Source organism: Somniosus microcephalus, chromosome 11, assembly GCF_052327205.1.
Source record: "Somniosus microcephalus isolate GS21.2 chromosome 11, FLI_Smic_1.0, whole genome shotgun sequence".
Classification (NCBI taxonomy): domain Eukaryota; kingdom Metazoa; phylum Chordata; class Chondrichthyes; order Squaliformes; family Somniosidae; genus Somniosus; species Somniosus microcephalus.
In genome coordinates, this window is record NC_140997.1 from 2,025,876 (window position 1) to 2,047,261 (window position 21,386).

The following is a 21,386-nucleotide window of genomic DNA, read 5'->3' on the forward strand; positions in this document are numbered from 1 at the left end:
TCTCAGATGGGTGGTCAAATGTACGAGGGGAAGGCATCATCGACTCCACTCCTCTCCCAGTGTTCTTCAAGAGCACAGACACGAAGGACAACAGGCACACAGGCACATACATTGCTGATGAGATGAAAGCGGTCATCAACGATCTTGGATCACAAAAGGTCTTTGCAGTAGTTACTGACAATGCTGCGAATATGAAGGCTGCTTGGGCTCAAGTGGAGGAGGCCTACCCTCATATTACGTCTATTGGGTGCACAGCTCATGGGCTCAACCTGCTCCTCAAGGACATCATGGGTTTGAGAACCATGGAAACACTGGACAAGAGAGCCAAGCAAGTTGTTAAATATGTCAGGGGAAAACAGGTAGTTGCAGCAACCTACAACTCCAAGCAAACAACAAAGAACAAGAACACCACACTGAAGCTGCCCAACAACACTAGATGGGGTGGAGTTGTCATAATGTACAACAGCCTTCTGGAGGGTAAGGAGTCGCTGCAAGAAATGGCAATATCCCAGTCTGGGGATATGGAAACCACCATCAAGAAAATACTGCTGGATGATGTGTTTTGGGAGAGAGTGGTTAGCAGCCTTAAACTACTCTCACCAGTAGCATCTGCAATTGCTCAGATTGAAGGAGATGACGCTGTCTTGTCAGATGTTCTCAGGCTTTTTACTGATTTAAAAGAACAAATCAGCATTGCCCTACCCACATCCCTGCTGCTCAAAGCAGAGGAGAAGGCAATTGTTCAATTCATACAGACGCGTCAAGAATTTTGTGTCAAGTCGATTCATGCTGCAGCATACATGCTGGACCCAAAGCATGTTGGGAGACCAATACTTTCTGGAGAACAGATCAACAGCGCTTACAGTGTGATTTCTACCCTCTCACACCATCTCAATCTGGATGTGGGCAAAGTTCTGGGAAGTCTGGCAAAGTTCTCTACCAAGCAAGGTCTTTGGAATGGGGATGGGATGTGGGAATCATGCAAGCATATCAGTGCACATACCTGGTGGAAGGGACTTTGTGCATCTGAGGCCCTGTCACCTATTGCATCGGTGATACTCCAAATCCCACCTTCATCAGCGGCCTCTGAACGAAACTGGTCACTTTTTGGGAATACGCATACAAAGGTGCGCAACAGGCTGACTAACAAGAGAGTGGAGAAACTGGTGGCTATCCGGGCGAACCTACAACTTATTGAGCCAGATACAGAAGTGTCCACCACACAGCTAGACACTGACACAGAGGAGGAAATGGACACGTCAGAGCCAGAGTCAGAGAATCAGGAGGAGCAATGAGGAGTAGAAGACTCAAAGGGACAAAATAAGGACAAATTACAGGCTAAATAAGCTGACGCTCTTTTTATTTAATTTTAGATGGGTCTTTTTTGTGGGGGGTTCAATAAAGTTCAAAATTATAACCTAAATAAAGTTTTGAAAGCCTGTTTTTATTTGTATGGAACAGCATGTCTATTTTGATGACAAAGATAATATACGGGTCAGAGACAAAAACCATCAGTGTGCAAAAAAACTCAATTCCCGAAAATTCCCATGGAAAGTTTCCTCTTTTAAAAATTCCCAGAATTTTGCAACCCTACTCCTCCCCCAATTCCCTTGGCAATCTGGACCAGACGACTTATCCACTCTAAGCATACCCAGCCTTTCTCATACAGCTGCTGTAACACTGAGCAATGTGTATAGGAAAATCCAATGCTCCATCCCTGATCTGTGTTGTGTTAATTGATCTCGCCCAGGGCAGATTTTGGGGCATTACAATTGGCCTTCGAGTTTCTGAGCTCGGGAGAAGAATCATCTCGTGTTCCCGTGGGTCTGTACTCTGGTTGCCAACTCTGGTTGGATGTATTCCTGGAGGTTTGAACATGTGGCATCTGATCACATGATGTCAGATCACATGACATTTGTCCACAGTTTACAAAAGATGTACGATTTGGACAGGTTGGGTGATTGGGCAGAAACATGGCAAATGCACTATAATGTGGATAAATGTGAGGTTATCCACTTTGGTGGCAAAAACAGGAAGGCAGATTATTATTTGAATGGCAATAGATTGGGAGAAGGGGAAGTGCAAAGAGACCTGGGTGTTCTTGTGCACCAGTCGCTGAAGGTAAGCATGCAGGTGCAGCAGGCGGTTAAGAAGGCAAATGGTATGTTGGCCTTCGTAGCAAGAGGGTTCGAGTACAGGAACAAGGATGTCTTGCTACAGTTGTACAGGGCCTTGGTGAGACCGCACCTTGAGTACTGTGTGCAGTTTTGGTCGCCTTACCTGAGGAAGGACGTTCTTGCCATGGAAGGAGTGCAGCGAAGATTCACCAGGCTGATACCTGGGATGGCAGGAATGACGTATGAGGAGAGATTGTGTCGATTGGGCTTATACTCACTGGAGTTTAGAAGATTGAGAGGGGATCTCATCGAAACCTACAAAATTCTGTCAGGCCTGGACAGACTAGATGCAGGAAGGATGTTTCTGATGGCCGGGGAGTCCAGAACCAGGGGTCATAGTCTAAGGATAAGGTGTAAGCCATTTAGGACTGAAATGAGGAGGAATTTCTTCACCCAGAGAGTGGTGAACCTGTGGAATTCTCTGCCACAGAGGGCGGTGGAGGCCAGTTCATTAAATATATTCAAGAAAGAGTTGGATATATTTCTGAAGGCTAAAGGGATCAAGGGATATGGGGAGAAGGCAGGGACAGGGTACTGAATTTGGATGATCAGCCATGATCTCATTGAATGGCGGAGCAGGCTCGAGGGGCCGAATGGCCGACTCCTGCTCCTATCTTCTATGTATGTTGTATTTACCGTATAAAGTTAGGTTAGACATTCTGAACGAATTGCCCAGCCTGAGCGGAAATCCCTGCACTCTTCTCCACGTCTGACGACACTTTCCTGAGCTACCTGTCCCGTTTATCAGAAATCCCTGTCCACCATCAGGCCATTCGGTCCGCAGTGACCGCCAGAGCCCTCGGGCACCAAGAACAATCGGGGGCCCCTCCGCCGAGCCCTAAAAATCCCTTTTTAAATCTAGTGTTTGTTTCATCATGTTAATATATCCAGCGAAGCATTTGTCTGAAGACTTGTCTAAAAAGTAATGTTAATTAATAAACTTATCTATGGATGTATCTGACCGCTCAATCATTTCCAGATTTCAAGATAAAAACTGCATTAAATATTTATCTTTGCATACCTTTTGTCAACAGTTGTGTGAAAGGAGCTTTCTCTTTTAAAACAAAACATGTTCGTAAAGGTGCTGGAACTGTGCCTGGTTCTCCTCTGGGTGACGGGTACTTGATCCATTTTCACTCTCCTAACCCATTTATCAAGTAAAACTGAAGCCAAATTATGTTTTTTTAATATATAAAATATGTTTTAAACCAATTAAGGCAGCCAATATGTATGGGTTCATGTCACCATAGAGAGCGCAAACTTCATTCTGCACAACATTAACACCCGGCTGTATTTGTAGGTACATCCTGTCTAATCTATAGCAAAATACTGCGGATGCTGGAAATCCGAAATAACAACAGAAAACGCTGGAAAAACTCAGCAGGCCAGGCAGCATCGGTGGAGAGAGAAACAGAGTTAACGTTTCCGGTCGATGACCTTTCGTCAGGACTGGAACCAAGCAGGAAATGGAACGGATTGTGAAGCAAGTTTAGGGGCTGGGAAATGGGGGAGGGGATGAAAGAACAAAAGGGATCACCAGTGGGCTGTCGTGGAATTGGGTAGATTAGCTTTTTGCTGTCCTTGATTATTTCTAGAAGCTAGTTTAAACTTTCAGGGAAACTAGTTTCCAGGGTACACATTGCCGTCTAATTTTGCCTCCTGCAAATTGGAATTTTGATGGTAGAAGTGTTAGCTCTAGATTTGGATGCTCTTCCTTCCCCCTTGCGGAAATGTGTCTCGTCTGTACCTGTACCGTTCCGGGAGACTCGTGAACAATCCGGGAGGTTGGCGACCCAGTCTGTACTGTCATGCTGAAAATGACTCTGTTTGTTGCTAACACCTATACAATATTTAAAGTTGATGAAATAAAGATTTTTAACTGTAAGCTATTTTGTGGTTTGCATGTCAGGATTGTAGGGGAAATCCAGCTGCATACAACTGTGTACAACATAAAGTAGGTCGGTTTGGAATCCACTTTGCACAAGTTTTGAATTCCCATAATGATTAGTGCATTCTGGCAGAGAAAGGTCATTATTGTGGCTGTTAAGGCATGTGATCGTCTGTGGTATTTGTTCCACATATTTCTCAGGTAAGATATGTTGCAGGAGTAAGCACTTCTTTCTGTATTGCAGGGCTGCTGCAGAGAGCATGCAGTCTTATTGGCTAGAATCCCAGCACTTAATTGAAAAGGGCCATCCAGTCGGAACAAATTAATGTGGTGTTTTTTAAAGAAGCTGTTTGACTTTCCTGCGGAATGACGCGAGGCCACTTGTGGTCCAGTTGTCCCTTTGCCCTTTGATCCACTGCACGGCTGTGGCTGTGTGTCTGCTCACTGTTGGATGTTGCCAGAGTTGATGTGCAGCACTGCTCCCTTTTTTCTTTAGCTGTCTAGTGAGAGAAAACAAAAGAATACTAATTGGAAGTGAGGTTACCTCAGCAACCAATAGTCAATAAATCTGTACATAAGCATTAGTCACTGACTTCGAATCATAGAATATTACAGCACAGAATAGTTTGAAGGAACAAGCGAGGCTGCAGTTTGTTTCCTCCGCGCTTGGTCTCCAGTAGTCTCTTGTCCAGCTTGGCATCCTTAAAGTCAGGAGCTCAGCGTGCAGATGATTTCAGACTCGGTCCTTTGCCGCGTGGAGCCAGTTGTTGGGGACATTGCCGAGTTGCCTTGAGCATTATGTTACTTGGGACTGAGTCCTTAATGAAGGCTCGATGCTTACACTGCTACAGCAGATGGTGAGTGATCCTGTCCTACTAAAACACAACTCCTGATCTTTGGGTAAAACAATGGAGTGGTATAATGTGGGTTCATGTCCACAGTTGCCTATTTAGTACATTTCTGATCACTGTTCTTCCAGGTCCAGTGTGTGTTTCATTCTGTTAAAGAAGAGACTGAATGAAATCGAGGTATTTACCCCAAATGTAGGACAATCAGTGAGCCGTCACATCAGGTTGCTCGCCTGCAGGTCCGGAGCACCTTCTTAAAATCTCACAACCCATTGTTTAAAGAACTCTCTTCTTTTGGTCGGAGTCCAGCAGCAAGTCCTGTGCCCGTTCTCTTGGTTGTGAAATGGTGTGTGGATGGTAAAAGTTAAATGAACAGCAGAGTAGAGTTTAGGCGAGAAACGGTTGAAAGCCAGCCGATAGTGTGATCAATTTTTAAATGCTGTATTTTGGAAGTTGTAGAATCATTCTTTGCTTCTCGCTGGAGTTCTGCTTGCTGGAGCAGTCCTTCAGTTTAATGTCAGAGGGGATTGCTGTACTGGCATTTTAAGTATCCTGGAGGAGGGGAGAGAATTCCAGTCTGCCTCACGAAATGGCAGGATTACATTCATAATTGTCACACTTTGTGTCTGCTGTTCTTTTTCCCATTGAAATGAAGAAGTCTGCATAGACCAGGTACTCCCAGTTGAGATCAGTCCAGTAGCTGATGTATGTGTCTGAGCTTCTTCTTACAATCTCACAACCCATTGTTTAAAGAACCATTTTCTTTTGTAGGGAACTCCAAGCACAGGAAGCATTACAGAATGGCCAGCTCGGGGCAGGAGAGGGCCTTCCTGATCTACAGCCAGGCGTGCTGGCTAGTCAAGCCATGATAGAAAAAACACTGTCTGAGGATCCGAGATGGCAGGGTAAGGAAAGCGAATGAACTATCTGTGTTGGGAGTATTTATGAAATGTCACTTTAAACTTGGGAAATTTTTAATTGCTGGGTGCCATGGCTTTTTTTCTCGTTGCATTCCATTAATTCAGTAGCTTTGTTTATTCAACTGTTCAGCTCCTTGTGTAATAACAGAACAATTCAAATTGTATAGTGCCCTGTCGCATCAAAACATCTCAAAGCACTTCACCAATACGGCTGCGGTAGTGTAGTGGTTATGTTACGGAATGAGTAATTCAGAGGCTTTAACAAATAATCCAGAGAATTTTTGTTCAAATCCCATTGTGACACGTTGTGAATTTAAATTCAGTTAATAAAAAAATAAATAACCTGGCATAAAAAGCTGGTCTCAGTAAAAGTGACCATGAAGCTGTCGGATTGTCATTAAAAACCCAACTGGTTCACTAATGTGATTTTAGAACAGGAAGCCTGCTGCTCCGACCCGGTCTGGCCTGTATGTGACACCAGTCCCACACCAGGGGATGACTCTCAGCTGTGTGTGACACCAGTCCCACACCAGGGGATGACTCTCGGCTGTATGTGACACCAGTCCCACACCAGGGGATGACTCTCCGCTGTATGTGACACCAGTCCCACACCAGGGGATGACTCTCAGCTGTATGTGACACCAGTCCCACACCAGGGGATGACTCTCGGCTGTATGTGACACCAGTCCCACACCAGGGGATGACTCTCCGCTGTATGTGACACCAGCCCCACACCAGGGGATGACTCTCGGCTGTATGTGACACCAGTCCCACACCAGGGGATGACTCTCAGCTGTGTGTGACACCAGTCCCACACCAGGGGATGACTCTCCGCTGTATGTGACACCAGTCCCACACCAGGGGATGACTCTCGGCTGTATGTGACACCAGTCCCACACCAGGGGATGACTCTCCGCTGTATGTGACACCAGCCCCACACCAGGGGATGACTCTCAGCTGTATGTGACACCAGTCCCACACCAGGGGATGACTCTCGGCTGTGTGTGACACCAGTCCCACACCAGGGGATGACTCTCAGCTGTGTGTGACACCAGTCCCACACCAGGGGATGACTCTCGGCTGTATGTGACACCAGTCCCACACCAGGGGATGACTCTCAGCTGTATGTGACACCAGTCCCACACCAGGGGATGACTCTCGGCTGTATGTGACACCAGTCCCACACCAGGGTATGACTCTCAGCTGTATGTGACACCAGTCCCACACCAGGGGATGACTCTCCGCTGTATGTGACACCAGTCCCACACCAGGGTATGACTCTCAGCTGTATGTGACACCAGTCCCACACCAGGGGATGACTCTCCGCTGTATGTGACACCAGTCCCACACCAGGGGATGACTCTCCGCTGTATGTGACACCAGTCCCACACCAGGGGATGACTCTCGGCTGTATGTGACACCAGCCCCACACTAGGGGATGACTCTCAGCTGTATGTGACACCAGTCCCACACCAGGGGATGACTCTCAGCTGTATGTGACACCAGTCCCACACCAGGGGATGACTCTCAGCTGTGTGTGACACCAGTCCCACACCAGGGGATGACTCTCAGCTGTATGTGACACCAGTCCCACACCAGGGGATGACTCTCAGCTGTATGTGACACCAGTCCCACACCAGGGGATGACTCTCCGCTGTATGTGACACCAGTCCCACACCAGGGTATGACTCTCAGCTGTATGTGACACCAGTCCCACACCAGGGGATGACTCTCAGCTGTGTGTGACACCAGTCCCACACCAGGGGATGACTCTCAGCTGTATGTGACACCAGTCCCACACCAGGGGATGACTCTCGGCTGTATGTGACACCAGTCCCACACCAGGGGATGACTCTCAGCTGTGTGTGACACCAGTCCCACACCAGGGGATGACTCTCGGCTGTATGTGACACCAGTCCCACACCACGGGATGACTCTCAGCTGTATGTGACACCAGTCCCACACCAGGGGATGACTCTCAGCTGTATGTGACACCAGTCCCACACCAGGGGATGACTCTCAGCTGTGTGTGACACCAGTCCCACACCAGGGGATGACTCTCAGCTGTGTGTGACACCAGTCCCACAGCAGGGGATGACTCTCAGCTGTATGTGACACCAGTCCCACACCAGGGGATGACTCTCAGCTGTGTGTGACACCAGTCCCACACCAGGGGATGACTCTCGGCTGTATGTGACACCAGTCCCACACCAGGGGATGACTCTCGGCTGTATGTGACACCAGTCCCACACCAGGGGATGACTCTCGGCTGTATGTGACACCAGTCCCACACCAGGGGATGACTCTCCGCTGTATGTGACACCAGCCCCACACCAGGGGATGACTCTCGGCTGTGTGTGACACCAGTCCCACACCAGGGGATGACTCTCCGCTGTATGTGACACCAGCCCCACACCAGGGGATGACTCTCGGCTGTGTGTGACACCAGTCCCACACCAGGGGATGACTCTCGGCTGTATGTGACACCAGTCCCACACCAGGGGATGACTCTCCGCTGTATGTGACACCAGCCCCACACCAGGGGATGACTCTCGGCTGTGTGTGACACCAGTCCCACACCAGGGGATGACTCTCGGCTGTGTGTGACACCAGTCCCACACCAGGGTATGACTCTCGGCTGTATGTGACACCAGTCCCACACCAGGGGATGACTCTCGGCTGTATGTGACACCAGTCCCACACCAGGGGATGACTCTCGGCTGTATGTGACACCAGTCCCACACCAGGGGATGACTCTCAGCTGTGTGTGACACCAGTCCCACACCAGGGGATGACTCTCCGCTGTATGTGACACCAGTCCCACACCAGGGGATGACTCTCGGCTGTATGTGACACCAGTCCCACACCAGGGGATGACTCTCGGCTGTATGTGACACCAGTCCCACACCAGGGGATGACTCTCCGCTGTATGTGACACCAGCCCCACACCAGGGGATGACTCTCCGCTGTATGTGACACCAGCCCCACACCAGGGGATGACTCTCGGCTGTGTGTGACACCAGTCCCACACCAGGGGATGACTCTCGGCTGTATGTGACACCAGTCCCACACCAGGGGATGACTCTCCGCTGTATGTGACACCAGCCCCACACCAGGGGATGACTCTCGGCTGTGTGTGACACCAGTCCCACACCAGGGGATGACTCTCGGCTGTGTGTGACACCAGTCCCACACCAGGGTATGACTCTCGGCTGTATGTGACACCAGTCCCACACCAGGGGATGACTCTCGGCTGTATGTGACACCAGTCCCACACCAGGGGATGACTCTCGGCTGTATGTGACACCAGTCCCACACCAGGGGATGACTCTCAGCTGTGTGTGACACCAGTCCCACACCAGGGGATGACTCTCCGCTGTATGTGACACCAGTCCCACACCAGGGGATGACTCTCGGCTGTATGTGACACCAGTCCCACACCAGGGGATGACTCTCGGCTGTATGTGACACCAGTCCCACACCAGGGGATGACTCTCGGCTGTATGTGACACCAGTCCCACACCAGGGGATGACTCTCGGCTGTATGTGACACCAGTCCCACACCAGGGGATGACTCTCGGCTGTATGTGACACCAGTCCCACACCAGGGGATGACTATCGGCTGTATGTGATACCAGCCCCACACCAGGGGATGACTCTCGGCTGTATGTGACACCAGTCCCACACCAGGGGATGACTCTCGGCTGTATGTGACACCAGTCCCACACCAGGGGATGACTCTCGGCTGTATGTGACACCAGTCCCACACCAGGGGATGACTCTCCGCTGTATGTGACACCAGCCCCACACCAGGGGATGACTCTCCGCTGTATGTGACACCAGCCCCACACCAGGGGATGACTCTCGGCTGTGTGTGACACCAGTCCCACACCAGGGGATGACTCTCGGCTGTATGTGACACCAGTCCCACACCAGGGGATGACTCTCCGCTGTATGTGACACCAGCCCCACACCAGGGGATGACTCTCGGCTGTGTGTGACACCAGTCCCACACCAGGGGATGACTCTCGGCTGTGTGTGACACCAGTCCCACACCAGGGTATGACTCTCGGCTGTATGTGACACCAGTCCCACACCAGGGGATGACTCTCGGCTGTATGTGACACCAGTCCCACACCAGGGGATGACTCTCGGCTGTATGTGACACCAGTCCCACACCAGGGGATGACTCTCAGCTGTGTGTGACACCAGTCCCACACCAGGGGATGACTCTCCGCTGTATGTGACACCGGTCCCACACCAGGGGATGACTCTCGGCTGTATGTGACACCAGTCCCACACCAGGGGATGACTCTCGGCTGTATGTGACACCAGTCCCACACCAGGGGATGACTCTCGGCTGTATGTGACACCAGTCCCACACCAGGGGATGACTCTCGGCTGTATGTGACACCAGCCCCACACCAGGGGATGACTCTCGGCTGTATGTGACACCAGTCCCACACCAGGGGATGACTCTCGGCTGTATGTGACACCAGTCCCACACCAGGGGATGACTCTCGGCTGTATGTGACACCAGTCCCACACCAGGGGATGACTCTCGGCTGTATGTGACACCAGTCCCACACCAGGGGATGACTCTCAGCTGTATGTGACACCAGTCCCACACCAGGGGATGACTCTCGGCTGTATGTGACACCAGTCCCACACCAGGGGATGACTCTCGGCTGTATGTGACACCAGTCCCACACCAGGGGATGACTCTCGGCTGTATGTGACACCAGTCCCACACCAGGGGATGACTCTCGGCTGTATGTGACACCAGCCCCACACCAGGGGATGACTCTCGGCTGTATGTGACACCAGTCCCACACCAGGGGATGACTCTCGGCTGTATGTGACACCAGTCCCACACCAGGGGATGACTCTCGGCTGTATGTGACACCAGTCCCACACCAGGGGATGACTCTCGGCTGTATGTGACACCAGTCCCACACCAGGGGATGACTCTCCGCTGTATGTGACACCAGTCCCACACCAGGGGATGACTCTCGGCTGTATGTGACACCAGTCCCACACCAGGGGATGACTCTCGGCTGTGTGTGACACCAGTCCCACACCAGGGGATGACTCTCGGCTGTATGTGACACCAGTCCCACACCAGGGGATGACTCTCGGCTGTATGTGACACCAGTCCCACACCAGGGGATGACTCTCGGCTGTATGTGACACCAGTCCCACACCAGGGGATGACTCTCGGCTGTATGTGACACCAGTCCCACACCAGGGGATGACTCTCGGCTGTATGTGACACCAGTCCCACACCAGGGGATGACTCTCGGCTGTATGTGACACCAGTCCCACACCAGGGGATGACTCTCGGCTGTGTGTGACACCAGTCCCACACCAGGGGATGACTCTCAGCTGTATGTGACACCAGTCCCACACCAGGGGATGACTCTCGGCTGTATGTGACACCAGTCCCACACCAGGGGATGACTCTCGGCTGTATGTGACACCAGTCCCACACCAGGGGATGACTCTCGGCTGTATGTGACACCAGCCCCACACCAGGGGATGACTCTCGGCTGTGTGTGACACCAGTCCCACACCAGGGGATGACTCTCGGCTGTATGTGACACCAGTCCCACACCAGGGGATGACTCTCGGCTGTATGTGACACCAGCCCCACACCAGGGGATGACTCTCGGCTGTATGTGACACCAGCCCCACACCAGGGGATGACTCTCGGCTGTATGTGACACCAGTCCCACACCAGGGGATGACTCTCAGCTGTGTGTGACACCAGCCCCACACCAGGGGATGACTCTCGGCTGTATGTGACACCAGCCCCACACCAGGGGATGACTCTCGGCTGTATGTGACACCAGTCCCACACCAGGGGATGACTCTCGGCTGCCCTCTGAAGTGGCCCAGCAAACCACTCCGTTAACATCTCAGGGCAACGAGGAATGGGCAATAAATGCCGGCCTTGCCAGTAACCCCCACATCCTGAGAATGAAATAAACGGGGGGCAGTAACACATACTTCCAAATGTTTCCTGCCCGCATCAGTTTGACATCACTGTGGAGTAATTTTTTTATTAAAATGTGGAATTAGAGAGCATGCTTCATTGGTTCGGCAAATCACTGATTGTAACAGCAATTTAAAAAAAAAACTGTTTCTTGGAGCCGCAATTTGAAGACTGTGAAATTAACAATTTCACAAAGTAATTGCATTTGAAACTTTGAATCTTAATTTGAAACTATTGCAAGAGTTAATTGCTCCTTCACTGAAGAAGTCTGGGATGAAGTGGTGCTAAATTGGGGATCATCAGCTTTTTGGTCTCTTCTGAGAATCTACTAGGCGTCGACGGATCCACGCAGGATGACTTGCAATGTTGGAGCGAGATCTTGGGCTATTCTGATGGCTCGGAGCGAAGCAAAACGTAGCTGAGCCCGAAGGTGTCGGGTCTGATTGCCGACCGGTCTGTGCCGAGTTGCCTGGTCACTGCTGGGGCAAAGTGGGTAGTGGAGCCGAGGCCAATTCTAACTCCCCTACCTATCCTTAGCAGAAGTAGCGGCATGTGGTGTCGAGTTAGGAATGGATGAGGCTCTGCTGTGATGAGCCTGCAGTTGAACAGCCTCATTGCTCACTGTTGAAGCACACGGGTGAATAGTGTCTACTTTTGTGCGACAGCTGAGGGAGCCAGCCAGTGCCCACGGAACCAGGCAGCAAGGAGTCGGCACTTTCCGGAGAGGAGGAGGAAACATTGGGGAGGGAAAGAAAAATAATGGTTTTCAAATGTGAACTCGATCACTTTATTTGGGAGTTGGTCCCATATATAGAACATCTCTTGAAGGTGAAATAGTACAGCCTCGCTCCTTTCAGAGATCGGTGAGACTGAAGAAGATGTGAAGTAGATTGTGGCAGCATCTTTGTGTTTAATGGTACAATCAGTAAACACTGCCACCTGCTGGATAGTTCAGTTCAGCAAGAATGCTAACATGATTAAATGGGATAGTTCCATAATACTAAACAAACTTTGGACAGGTCCACAACCCCTTTATCCGCAATTCCAAATTTCGGAAAGCTCTGAAAACCAAAAGTTTTTAAGTGGAGCATCACTCGTGTGCACGACATGACCCAAGTAGCGTCAAACATGACCCGACGCAGCCGATGCTTGACCCACGCAGGTGTGAGGCGTCAGTTGTGTCTCCGCGCTGCTACCAGTCACACGTGCGTCTGCTGCTCGCTGATATTTGTTGTGATTTTGTGATTTTGAGTGTACAAATAAACTGTAATACTATTTATAGTCTTTATTTATCCCACTCAGTGTGAATATTCATAAGGTTCGCTGCAGAAATATGAATGTGTTTGCTTACGGGGTGCTGCCCAGACCCCTGCTAGGGTGTTCCCGTAATACCGTTCTGAAATCCGAAAAATTCCGAATTCCAAAACACATCTGGCCCCAAGGGTTTCGGATAAGGGGGTGTGGACCTGCACCTTCTCTATCTTATTTACAACTGCTACAAGTCAGTTGAAACAGTAGATGGGATGACAGTCAGACGTGGCAGAAGATTGGTATAGTGAATGTGAAGGGTGGGATGGCAGCCTGACATGGCAGGAGATTGGTATAGTGACGTGTGAAGGATGGGATGGCAGTCTGACATGGCAGGAGATTGGTATACTGACATGTGAAGGGTGGGATGGCAGCCTGACATGGCAGGAGATTGGTATAGTGACGTGTGAAGGATGGGATGGCAGTCTGACATGGCAGGAGATTGGTATACTGACATGTGAAGGATGGGATGGCAGTCTGACATGGCAGGAGATTGGTATAGTGAAGGTGAAGGATGGGATGGCAGTCTGACATGGCAGGAGATTGGTATAGTGAATGTGAAGGATGGGATGGCAGCCTGACATGGCAGGAGATTGGTATACTGACATGTGAAGGATGGGATGGCAGTCTGACATGGCAGGAGATTGGTATAGTGACGTGTGAAGGATGGGATGGCAGTCTGACATGGCAGGAGATTGGTGTAGTGAATGTGAAGGATGGGATGGCAGCCTGACATGGCAGGAGATTGGTGTAGTGAATGTGAAGGATGGGATGGCAGTCAGACATGGCAGGAGATTGGTATAGTGACGTGTGAAGGATGGGATGGCAGTCTGACATGGCAGGAGATTGGTATAGTGACATGTGAAGGATGGGATGGCAGTCTGACATGGCAGGAGATGGGTATAGTGACATGTGAAGGATGGGATGGCAGTCTGACATGGCAGGAGATTGGTACAGTGACATGTGAAGGATGGGATGGCAGTCTGACATGGCAGGAGATTGGTGTAGTGAATGTGAAGGATGGGATGGCAGCCTGACATGGCAGGAGATTGGTGTAGTGAATGTGAAGGATGGGATGGCAGACTGACATGGCAGGAGATTGGTATAGTGACATGTGAAGGATGGGATGGCAGTCAGACATGGCAGGAGATTGGTATAGTGACGTGTGAAGGATGGGATGGCAGTCTGACATGGCAGGAGATTGGTATAGTGACATGTGAAGGATGGGATGGCAGTCTGACATGGCAGGAGATGGGTATAGTGACATGTGAAGGATGGGATGGCAGTCTGACATGGCAGGAGATTGGTATAGTGACATGTGAAGGATGGGATGGCAGTCTGACATGGCAGGAGATTGGTATAGTGAAGGTGAAGGATGGGATGGCAGTCTGACATGGCAGGAGATTGGTATAGTGACGTGTGAAGGATGGGATGGCAGTCTGACATGGCAGGAGATTGGTGTAGTGAATGTGAAGGATGGGATGGCAGCCTGACATGGCAGGAGATTGGAAAAGTGACATGTTAAGGATGGGATGGCAGTCAGACATGGCAGGAGATTGGTATAGTGACGTGTGAAGGATGGGATGGCAGTCTGACATGGCAGGAGATTGGTATAGTGACATGTGAAGGATGGGATGGCAGTCTGACATGGCAGGAGATGGGTATAGTGACATGTGAAGGATGGGATGGCAGTCTGACATGGCAGGAGATTGGTATAGTGACATGTGAAGGATGGGATGGCAGTCTGACATGGCAGGAGATTGGTATAGTGAAGGTGAAGGATGGGATGGCAGTCTGACATGGCAGGAGATTGGTATAGTGACGTGAAGGATGGGATGGCAGTCTGACATGGCAGGAGATTGGTATAGTGAATGTGAAGGGTGGGATGGCAGTCTGACATGGCAGGAGATTGGTATAGTGACATGTGAAGGATGGGATGGCAGTCTGACATGGCAGGAGATTGGTATAGTGACGTGAAGGATGGGATGGCAGTCTGACATGGCAGGAGATTGGTATAGTGAATGTGAAGGATGGGATGGCAGTCTGACATGGCAGGAGATTGGTATAGTGACATGTGAAGGATGGGATGGCCGTCTGACATGGCAGGAGATTAGTATAGTGACATGTGAAGGATGGGCTGGTAGTCTGACATGGCAGGAGATTGGTACAGTGAATGTGAAGGATGGGATGGCAGCCTGATATGGCAGGAGATTGGTATAGTGAATGTGAAGGATGGGATGGCAGTCTGACATGGCAGGAGATTGGTATAGTGAATGTGAAGGATGGGATGGCAGTCTGACATGGCAGGAGATTGGTATAGTGACGTGAAGGATGGGATGGCAGTCTGACCTGGCAGGAGATTGGGAAAGTGACATGTGAAGGATGGGATGGCAGTCTGACATTGCAGGAGATTGGTATAGTGACGTGTGAAGGATGGGATGGCAGTCTGACATGGCAGGAGATTGGTATAGTGACGTGTGAAGGATGGGCTGGCAGTCTGACATGGCAGGAGATTGGTATGGTGAATGTGAAGGATGGGATGGCAGTCTGACATGGCAGGAGATTGGTATAGTGAATGTGAAGGATGGGATAGCAGTCTGACATGGCAGGAGATTGGTATAGTGAATGTGAACGATGGGATGGCAGCCTGACATGGCAGGAGATTGGTATAGTGACATGTGAAGGATGGGATGGCAGTCTGACATGGCAGGAGATTGGTATAGTGACATGTGAAGGATGGGCTGGCAGTCTGACATGGCAGGAGATTGGTATAGTGAATGTGAAGGATGGGATGGCAGTCTGACATGGCAGGAGATTGGTATAGTGAATGTGAAGGATGGGATGGCAGTCTGACATGGCAGGAGATTGGTATAGTGACGTGAAGGATGGGATGGCAGTCTGACCTGGCAGGAGATTGGTATAGTGACATGTGAAGGATGGGATGGCAGTCTGACATTGCAGGAGATTGGTATAGTGACGTGTGAAGGATGGGCTGGCAATCTGACATGGCAGGAGATTGGTATAGTGACGTGTGAAGGATGGGCTGGCAGTCTGACATGGCAGGAGATTGGTATAGTGACGTGTGAAGGATGGGCTGGCAGTCTGACATGGCAGGAGATTGGTATAGTGACATGTGAAGGATGGGATGGCAGTCTGACATGGCAGGAGATTGGTATAGTGAATGTGAAGGATGGGATGGCAGGCTGACATGGCAGGAGATTGGTATAGTGAATGTGAAGGATGGGCTGGCAGTCTGACATGGCAGGCGATTGGTATAGGGACGTGTGAAGGATGGGCTGGCAGTCTGACATGGCAGGTGATTGGGAAAGTGAATGTGAAGGATGGGATGGCAGTCTGACATGGCAGGAGATTGGTATAGTGACGTGTGAAGGATGGGATGGCAGTCTGACATGGCAGGAGATTGGTATAGTGACATGTGAAGGATGGGATGGCAGGCTGACATGGCAGGAGATTGGTATTGTGAATGTGAAGGATGGGCTGGCAGTCTGACATGGCAGGAGATTGGTATAGTGACATGTGAAGGATGGGATGGCAGCCTGACATGGCAGGAGATTGGTATAGTGACGTGTGAAGGATGGGATGGCAGTCTGACATGGCAGGAGATTGGTATAGTGACGTGTGAAGGATGGGATGGCAGTCTGACATGGCAGGAGATTGGTATAGTGAATGTGAAGGATGGGATGGCAGTCTGACATGGCAGGAGATTGGTATAGTGAATGTGAAGGATGGGCTGGCAGTCTGACATGGCAGGAGATTGGTAGAGTGACGTGTGAAGGATGGGATGGCAGTCTGACATGGCAGGAGATTGGTATAGTGACATGTGAAGGATGGGCTGGCAGTCTGACATGGCAGGAGATTGGTATAGTGAATGTGAAGGATGGGATGGCAGTCTGACATGGCAGCAGATTGGTATAGTGACATGTGAAGGATGGGCTGGCAGTCTGACATGGCAGGAGATTGGTATCGTGAATGTGAAGGATGGGATGGCAGTCTGACATGGCAGGAGATTGGTATAGTGACGTGTGAAGGATGGGATGGCAGTCTGACATGGCAGGAGATTGGTATAGTGACATGTGAAGGATGGGATGGCAGCCTGACATGGCAGGAGATTGGTATAATGAATGTGAAGGGTGGGATGGCAGTCTGACATGGCAGGAGATTGGTATAGTGAATGTGAAGGATGGGATGGCAGTCTGACATGGCAGGAGATTGGTGTAGTGACGTGAAGGATGGGATGGCAGCCTGACATGGCAGGAGATTGGTATAGTGACATGTGAAGGATGGGATGGCAGTCTGACATGGCAGGAGATTGGTATAGTGAATGTGAAGGATGGGATAGCAGTCTGACATGGCAGGAGATTGGTATAGTGAATGTGAACGATGGGATGGCAGCCTGACATGGCAGGAGATTGGTATAGTGACATGTGAAGGATGGGATGGCAGCCTGACATGGCAGGAGATTGGTATAGTGACGTGTGAAGGATGGGATGGCAGTCTGACATGGCAGGAGATTGGTATAGTGAATGTGAACGATGGGATGGCAGCCTGACATGGCAGGAGATTGGTATAGTGACATGTGAAGGATGGGATGGCAGCCTGACATGGCAGGAGATTGGTATAGTGACGTGTGAAGGATGGGATGGCAGTCTGACATGGCAGGAGATTGGTATAGTGACATGTGAAGGATGGGCTGGCAGTCTGACATGGCAGGAGATTGGTATAGTGAATGTGAAGGATGGGATGGCAGTCTGACATGGCAGGAGATTGGTATAGTGACGTGAAGGATGGGATGGCAGTCTGACCTGGCAGGAGATTGGTATTGTGACATGTGAAGGATGGGCTGGCAGTCTGACATGGCAGGAGATTGGTATAGTGAATGTGAAGGATGGGATGGCAGTCTGACATGGCAGGAGGTTGGTATAGTGACGTGAAGGATGGGATGGCAGTCTGACATGGCAGGAGATTGGTATAGTGAATGTGAAGGGTGGGATCGCAGTCTGACATGGCAGGAGATTGGTACAGCGAATGTGAAGGGTGGGATGGCAGTCTGACATGGCAGGAGATTGGTATAGTGACATGTGAAGGATGCGATGGCAGTCTGACATGGCAGGAGATTGGTATAGTGACGTGAAGGATGGGATGGCAGTCTGACATGGCAGGAGATTGGTACAGTGAATGTGAAGGATGGGATGGCAGCCTGACATGGCAGGAGATTGGTATAGTGAATGTGAAGGATGGGATGGCAGTCTGACATGGCAGGAGATTGGTATAGTGAATGTGAAGGATGGGATGGCAGTCTGACATGGCAGGAGATTGGTATGGTGACGTGAAGGATGGGATGGCAGTCTGACCTGGCAGGAGATTGGGAAAGTGACATGTGAAGGATGGGATGGCAGTCTGACATTGCAGGAGATTGGTATAGTGACGTGTGAAGGATGGGATGGCAGTCTGACATGGCAGGAGATTGGTATAGTGACGTGTGAAGGATGGGCTGGCAGTCTGACATGGCAGGAGATTGGTATGGTGAATGTGAAGGATGGGATGGCAGTCTGACATGGCAGGAGATTGGTATAGTGAATGTGAAGGATGGGATAGCAGTCTGACATGGCAGGAGATTGGTATAGTGAATGTGAACGAAGGGATGGCAGCCTGACATGGCAGGAGATTGGTATAGTGACATGTGAAGGATGGGATGGCAGTCTGACATGGCAGGAGATTGGTATAGTGACATGTGAAGGATGGGCTGGCAGTCTGACATGGCAGGAGATTGGTATAGTGAATGTGAAGGATGGGATGGCAGTCTGACATGGCAGGAGATTGGTATAGTGAATGTGAAGGATGGGATGGCAGTCTGACATGGCAGGAGATTGGTATAGTGACGTGAAGGATGGGATGGCAGTCTGACCTGGCAGGAGATTGGTATAGTGACATGTGAAGGATGGGATGGCAGTCTGACATTGCAGGAGATTGGTATAGTGACGTGTGAAGGATGGGCTGGCAGTCTGACATGGCAGGAGATTGGTATAGTGACGTGTGTGAAGGATGGGCTGGCAGTCTGACATGGCAGGAGATTGGTATAGTGACGTGTGAAGGATGGGCTGGCAGTCTGACATGGCAGGAGATTGGTATAGTGACATGTGAAGGATGGGATGGCAGTCTGACATGGCAGGAGATTGGTAGAGTGAATGTGAAGGATGGGATGGCAGGCTGACATGGCAGGAGATTGCTTTTGTAAATGTGAAGGATGGGCTGGCAGTCTGACATGGCAGGAGATTGGTATAGTGACATGTGAAGGATGGGATGGCAGCCTGACATGGCAGGAGATTGGTATAGTGACGTGTGAAGGATGGGATGGCAGTCTGACATGGCAGGAGATTGGTATAGTGACGTGTGAAGGATGGGATGGCAGTCTGACATGGCAGGAGATTGGTATCGTGAATGTGAAGGATGGGATGGCAGTCTGACATGGCAGGAGATTGGTATAGTGAATGTGAAGGATGGGCTGGCAGTCTGACATGGCAGGAGATTGGTATAGTGACGTGTGAAGGATGGGATGGCAGTCTGACATGGCAGGAGATTGGTATAGTGACATGTGAAGGATGGGCTGGCAGTCTGACATGGCTGGAGATTGGTATAGTGAATGTGAAGGATGGGATGGCAGTCTGACATGGCAGCAGATTGGTATAGTGACATGTGAAGGATGGGCTGGCAGTCTGACATGGCAGGAGATTGGTATCGTGAATGTGAAGGATGGGCTGGCAGTCTGACATGGCAGGAGATTGGTATAGTGACATGTGAAGGATGGGATGGCAGCCTGACATGGCAGGAGATTGGTATCGTGACGTGTGAAGGATGGGATGGCAGTCTGACATGGCAGGAGATTGGTATAGTGACATGTGAAGGATGGGCTGGCAGTCTGACATGGCAGGAGATTGGTATAGTGAATGTGAAGGATGGGATGGCAGTCTGACATGGCAGGAGATTGGTATAGTGAATGTGAAGGGTGGGATCGCAGTCTGACATGGCAGGAGATGGGTATAGTGCATGTGAAGGGTGGGATGGCAGTCTGACATGGCAGGAGATTGGTATAGTGACATGTGAAGGATGGGATAGCAGTCTGACATGGCAGGAGATTGGTATAGTGACATGTGAAGGATGGGATGGCAGTCTGACATGGCAGGAGATTGGTATAGTGACGTGTGAAGGATGGGATGGCAGTCTGACATGGCAGGAGATTGGTATAGTGAATGTGAAGGATGGGATGGCAGTCTGACATGGCAGGAGATTGGTATAGTGAATGTGAAGGATGGGCTGGCAGTCTGACATGGCAGGAGATTGGTATAGTGACGTGTGAAGGATGGGATGGCAGTCTGACATGGCAGGAGATTGGTATAGTGACATGTGAAGGATGGGCTGGCAGTCTGACATGGCAGGAGATTGGTATAGTGAATGTGAAGGATGGGATGGCAGTCTGACATGGCAGCAGATTGGTATAGTGACATGTGAAGGATGGGCTGGCAGTCTGACATGGCAGGAGATTGGTATCGTGAATGTGAAGGATGGGATGGCAGTCTGACATGGCAGGAGATTGGTATAGTGACATGTGAAGGATGGGATGGCAGCCTGACATGGCAGGAGATTGGTATAGTGACGTGTGAAGGATGGGATGGCAGTCTGACATGGCAGGAGATTGGTATAGTGACATGTGAAGGATGGGCTGGCAGTCTGACATGGCAGGAGATTGGTATAGTGAATGTGAAGGATGGGATGGCAGTCTGACATGGCAGGAGATTGGTATAGTGAATGTGAAGGATGGGATGGCAGGCTGACATGGCAGGAGATTGGTATAGTGAATGTGAAGGGTGGGCTGGCAGTCTGACATGGCAGGAGATTGGTATCGTGACATGTGAAGGATGGGATGGCAGTCTGACATGGCAGGAGATTGGTATAGTGAATGTGAAGGGTGGGATCGCAGTCTGACATGGCAGGAGATTGGTATCGTGCATGTGAAGGGTGGGATGGCAGTCTGACATGGCAGGAGATTGGTATAGTGACATGTGAAGGATGGGATAGCAGTCTGACATGGCAGGAGATTGGTATAGTGAATGTGAAGGATGGGCTGGCAGTCTGACATGGCAGGAGATTGGTATAGTGAATGTGAAGGATGGGCTGGCAGTCTGACATGGCAGGAGATTGGTATAGTGAATGTGAAGGATGGGCTGGCAGTCT

The 21,386-nt window shown here is 50.4% G+C and overlaps 1 protein-coding gene across 2 annotated transcripts in view; it reads left to right on the plus strand.

The window, feature by feature from the left end:
- unkl (unk like zinc finger) overlaps nucleotides 1-21,386 on the plus strand; it is a 304,546-nt gene that overhangs the window by 106,179 nt on the left and 176,981 nt on the right. For both annotated transcript variants that reach the window (XM_086000032.1, XM_086000033.1), the window contains exon 4: nucleotides 5,685-5,818. In XM_086000032.1, coding sequence (XP_085856158.1) covers nucleotides 5,685-5,818 — 134 coding nt within the window. The remainder of the gene's footprint in view (nucleotides 1-5,684; nucleotides 5,819-21,386) is intronic.